General features: G+C 35.8%; 1 protein-coding gene across 1 annotated transcript; it reads right to left on the reverse strand.

Annotated features, from left to right (window-relative positions):
* Positions 1 to 617: 617 nt before the first annotated feature.
* LOC106868758 (uncharacterized) lies at positions 618 to 5,552 on the reverse strand. Its single transcript, XM_014914175.2, has 6 exons — positions 5,133 to 5,552; positions 3,956 to 4,074; positions 2,577 to 2,657; positions 2,046 to 2,166; positions 1,708 to 1,871; positions 618 to 855 (listed from the first exon to the last, which is right to left on the reverse strand). Exons 1-6 carry the CDS (start codon positions 5,485 to 5,487, stop codon positions 634 to 636), a joined length of 1,062 nt encoding a protein of 353 aa, XP_014769661.2. The 5' UTR covers positions 5,488 to 5,552; the 3' UTR covers positions 618 to 633.
* Positions 5,553 to 5,613: the final 61 nt, after the last annotated feature.

Below are 5,613 nucleotides of genomic sequence, written 5' to 3' on the forward strand. Positions count from 1 at the left end.
AAAAAAAAAAAAAAAAAAATAATGATAATAATAATAATAATAATAATAATAATAATAATAATCCTTCCCACTATAGGTAGAGGGCCCAGAATTCTTGTAGATGAGGCTAGTTGATTAAATCAACTCCTATACTTAACTGATTTTTATTTCATGGACCCTAAAAGGATGAAAGGCAAAGTTAACCTCGGCAGAATTTGAACTCGAAATGTAAAGAGCCAAAAAGAAATTCTGCTAAGCATCATATCCGATGCGCTGCTAATGATTCCCTCCAGCTCACCACCTTAAACGAACACCAGTTTAATATTGACAGATATTTTACTAAATTCTTCAATATATTCCAAAATTAACCCTTTAACATTTAAACCAGCCGAATCCAGCCGAAATATTCTAGCAGTTTTGTGCTTAAATCAGCCAGATTCAGTCTCTCACACCAACCCTACAATGCCATTCTAAAAAAAAATAAACCATCACATCATCGAAATCTTGAAGCTACAAGATAACACATGTTTAATTCAAAGTTGTATGGATAAAAGAACCGTCAGATTTGACAGAGCAATTTGAGTGCTTAAAGGGTTAAACGAAATTAAGGCAGTGCATTTCAAGAGGAATTTGGTAACAAAAGACTTAAATCTATCACTCACCTTCAAACGGTTGGAGTCGGTTTACGTAATTCTCTTTTAGCCAATGAATATACAACAAGTCTTTGATTTCTTGGTCTACAGTAGCAAGTATAAGCTTTGAGTTCTTGTCACCTTTTTTATCTGGCTTCTGACTAAAGCCACGGGCCACCCTAAGGATCTCAGATACCCGAGTACTGGGCTTCAGTTGATCCAGTTTAGAGTGCATAAGGGAATACTACAAGAAAAAGAAGGGATACATACAGTTTAAAGGTTATATGATTGAGAAGAGCATTTTCTAACAACAAGGTTTAGAGCAGTGATTCTCAACTGGGGTCCAAATGGCCCCTGAGGATCCATATAAGATTTTTGGGGGGTCCACATAACAAAATAGTAAATTGAGGGGTCCACAATAGTATTTTAAGGGCCCTCGAAAAACTGTTGCTTTAGATGTATCTCGTATTGGTTATGTATTGCAAGAAACAGGTTTCTTTCTCTAACATTTTTACGTAGTTCAACTTACATCAGTTTATGTGTGAAAAACAAAATAGGGATTTTGAAAGAAGTTTCTATAAAACTAGTTTTTAAACATCGAATGGCTATGGCGGTGTCCACCAAAATAAAATAGTAGAATCAAAGGAGTCCACAGACAAAAATGGTTGAGAACCCCTGGTTTAGAGCAATGGTTCTTAACCATTTCTTGCCAATGAACCCCTTTGATTACTGTTCTGTTCTGGTGGACCTCCAAAGCCATTCATGATGACAATGCTGATGACAATAATCATTTCTGTTAGAGGCACAAGGCCTGGAATTTGTGGGCAGGGAGCCAGTCGATTAGATCAACCCCAGTATGTAACTGGTAATTATTTAATCGACCCCTGAAAGGATGAAAGGCAAAGTTGACCTCAGCAGAATTTGAACTCAGAACATAAAGATAGATGAAATACTGCTAAGCATTTCGCCTGGCGTGCTAACGATTCTGCCAGCTCGTATCCTTTGATGATGACATGTAATGATGACAATAATGGCAATAACTACGATGACGATGATGACAATACAAAAAATTTTTTTAAATAAACAAATAACTTACAGCTTTGTCTGTCTTTTCTCTGGATTTTATCTCGCCAGATTCAACAAGTTGGCTTTGAACAAATTCTTCAATTCTTTGACGCAGTTTGTTCCTCGTATCCCATACTTTTGTGACATTCGGAGAGTACTTCCGCAACAACGGAGGCCGGGGTACATAGGGGTCACCTGTAATCAACAGAGTAACAATGAAGGATAGGTGAGTCTTAAAACTAGGTGACAAAGGCTAGACAACAGTCTTAAAATTAAGACAAAGGGAATCTTGGTTTGGATACCAATACTCAACCTAATAGTTACTATTCCTTCATAAAACGAACTCTGACAGAAAAACACAAGACTCACCTTTTCTGGAATCGAGTTCCTGTTTCACCAAATCTCTTTTGAGATTATCTTGCTGCCATTTCTGGAGAATATTGTTGAAAGTGTTCTGATACTTAGAAGGGCGAGCTAGAGGTATCAACTCCTGAAAAATATTTTTAAAAAAAACAAATATATATAGGTTTGCCTCAAAAGTTTACCTCTATCTGACCCATGCAAGCATGGAAAAGTGGACATTAAAAGTGACAATGACAATGATGATGATGATGATGATGATGATTAGCAAACTTTCTTCTCATTGTATTCCATTTCTGACTTGATGGTCACAGCTGAGATATAAATCTTTTACCATGGGTTCTGCTTGACATAAGCTGCTGACCAGCAGATCGACAACAACAACAACAACAAGAGCAGCAGCAGCAGCAGCAGCAGCAAACAGACAGAAGTGACCTCATAACTAATGCAAAGACTTCCCAGTTAGATAAATATGAGCAAAAAAACAAAATCTGTAAAAGAAAAATATCTTTTGAAGAAGAAGACTAAAGAAAGACTTACATCCAAAGATTTTCCAGACTCAACAAGATCCGCATATTTACTGACATCAAAGTTAGGCATGAAATAAGACTTGGATTCATCCTGAAAAAACAAGAAAAAGTTAATAAGTTAAATGAAAAAGAAATTGATAATAATTTGTAAAATACGATACATTAGTATACAGGTTGCAGCTGTGTAGCCAAAGGTGTCGCTATGTAGCAGGGCTGTGGTTTTCTGAGAAAAGTCTCCATTCTACTATATTGTCCAGCAATACGAAAGATCCTGGTAGGTGTAAGAGACTAATTGGCATCTCTGGTCAAGAGTACAGGCGACAGTCGGACCACGGATGTTTGTTGTGCACCCCGCTGTCGTTATTTGATTTCTGTTATTCCGTGCGTCTTTGTTTAGAGATCAGTTGTGTTTTGCAGGGTTGTTTTATTTTCACCCTTAATTTAGAAATGGAGAAAGACATAAGTGCTAGATATATAAAAAAATAAGCCATTTAGGGCAATAAATATTGCGGAGAAAACATGAAATTCTTCAAGCAGGCTTGAAGTCTTATGCAAAATCTGTGATGAACCTGAGTGATGCTGATCACCTGGAATTGTGACTGATATATATATATATATATATATATATATATATATATATATATATATATATATATATATATATATATATACATATGTATATATATATATATATATATGTTTCATTTTTAGATGGGTCATAGTCCTGTAAATATATGCCTACACTGTTGTTAGAATCATTGACAAGCATATAAATACTATTTCAGTGTATGTTGTGTGAGGGGTGGGGATTGATTCCCAGAAGGTATTTTCTCCGGGAGGGGACAATTTGTTCAAACTAAACAACAATAACAACAATTGGGTCTTTAAATTTCCTTGGAACATATTCCTTGGCTATTATGTATCATGGAATGGTTAGCAATAATATTCATTGTTTTTATAAAGTTATTGTAGAATTTTAAATTTATATAACTATAAATTGCACAAAAGATGATACACTGACAGAACCATTAGCATGTGAAGCAAAATGCTTAATAGTACTGCTTCTGGATCTCTTGATGTTCTGAGTTCAAATCCTGCCGAGGCCAAATTTGTCTTTCATCCCTTTGGTGTTGATAAAATATAGTACCAGTCAAATACTGGGGAGAGCGACGTAATTGACTTGTCTCTTGCCCTCAAAATTACTGTCTTTGAACCTTGCAACAGATGGGCATCTTGTTTGGGGGAAAATATTGTGATCTTAATCCCTCACATGGCATAGAAACTGTGCAACTGGCCTTATTGGTCCTAGGACTCAAGAAGAATAAAAACAATAAAAAAATATATTAAAAAACAATAAAAAATTTAATAAAAGATAAGTGATCATCTTACAGACTGCTTTTTTACAAAATTTGCTTGATCTCGCCATTTCTTGAGTCGGTAATATTGAGTGGAACATAACTGATCGGTACGGCCCGGCAGGTGAGCTGCGACAGCAGCCCAGTTACCAGCTGAAAGGTAAACAACACAGATTCATCACCATCATCATCACCGCCACTACCATCACCATCACTCATCATTTTTATGTCTAATTTTCCATACTTGATCAGACGAAATTCATTGGGACAACCTAATTCATTCTACAGCCAGATGCCTTTCCTGTCACCAATCCTCACCCGTTTCTGAGTTAGGCAATATTCACCCTAGTCTTTCAAACATGAACAGCACAATGAATGGCCATGTTTTCATGGAAGATTGCATACAAATGACACCACTGGTATATCCTTTTTTAAATCTAAGAACTTCATCAACCTACTGAAATTTAGATTTGAAATTTTCACTAAATGCAAACATCTAGAGAAGTTTCGATTATTGAACTGGAGAACATTACCCTCTCCAAGTTCAACATACAGTCTTACAAACTTTAACCTTTTCTTGTCACATTAACCACATGAAACATTGTTAATTCCCAATGCTAACAGATCAAGGGACACAACTCTTATCCCTTTCCCTACATGCTTTTATTTTCATTTCCTTTTTCCTCTCACTCTTTTTTGCTTTGTCTCAGAGAGTAGCCATGTTTTATTTTGAGCCTGATAGTACAAAGCATGCTATACAAGCTCATCTAACTGGTGTACTCTAAGAAGCATGAAACTTATGGTAGCTTGCACTTAAATCCTACATGCACACAAACACACACATACACAAGGATTGCCTAAAAGTTATTTCTAGTTTATCTATTTGGTTGTTAATCAAATATGAATGTAAATATAATTACTAGAATAACAAAACAACATGGAATCAAAATTAAAAAAATAAAGGAAAACAATAATAGCACATAGTCCTGAAAAGTAGTAAAGTCTGTTACTTGTAGCCAGATTTAGCAGCCCTACTTTCCATCATTGAAGATGGGGATCTATTATTTAATATTCATTGTAAAAGATGGATAAATAGGTTAATTAGATGTAAATGGTAATCTTATTAAGAGCAAAAACTCATATTAAACATTTAATGATTGGGTTTGCTTCAAGAAAGGAATTTAAGAAATGTAGGAATTCACAGCACATACCTCCATTCTCTTGGACGTATTTCAATAATAATTTATCTTCCTCATAGGTAAATGGTCCTGAGTTAATACCAGGATCCAAGCAGTTGACCCACCTGAAAATGACAGAGATTATATCTATATAGGCATGACTGTGTGGTAAGAAGCTAGCTTCCCAGCCACATGGTTCTGGGTTCAGTCCCACTGCTTGGCACCTTGGCCAAGTGTCTTCTACTATAGCCTCGAGCCGACCAAAGCTGTGTAAATGGATTTGGTAGACGGAAACTGAAAGAAGCTCGTCATGTATATATATATATATATATATATATATATATATCTTATGTATGTATTTGTGTTTGTTTTTGACCCCCACCACCATCACTTGACAACCGATGTTGGTGTGTTTACATCCCCCGTAACTTAGCAGTTCGGCAAAAGAAACAGATAGAATAAGTACTAGGCTTACAAAGAAGTCCTGGGGTCAATTTGTTTGACTAAAGGTGGT

Source organism: Octopus bimaculoides, chromosome 24 (assembly GCF_001194135.2).
Source record: "Octopus bimaculoides isolate UCB-OBI-ISO-001 chromosome 24, ASM119413v2, whole genome shotgun sequence".
NCBI classification, from domain to species: domain Eukaryota; kingdom Metazoa; phylum Mollusca; class Cephalopoda; order Octopoda; family Octopodidae; genus Octopus; species Octopus bimaculoides.

Bases quoted from the DNA above. Each gene is read 5' to 3' on its own strand.
- LOC106868758 (XM_014914175.2), bottom strand. From the start codon at position 5,487: ATGGTGGTGGGGGTCAAAAACAAACACAAATACATACATAAGATATAT. The intron at 2,658-3,955 runs GTAAGATGATCA...TTGTTTTTTCAG, and splicing joins ATTTTGTAAAAAAGCAGTCT to GATGAATCCAAGTCTTATTT. The intron at 856-1,707 runs GTAAGTTATTTG...TTTTTCTTGTAG, and splicing joins GAGAAAAGACAGACAAAGCT to TATTCCCTTATGCACTCTAA.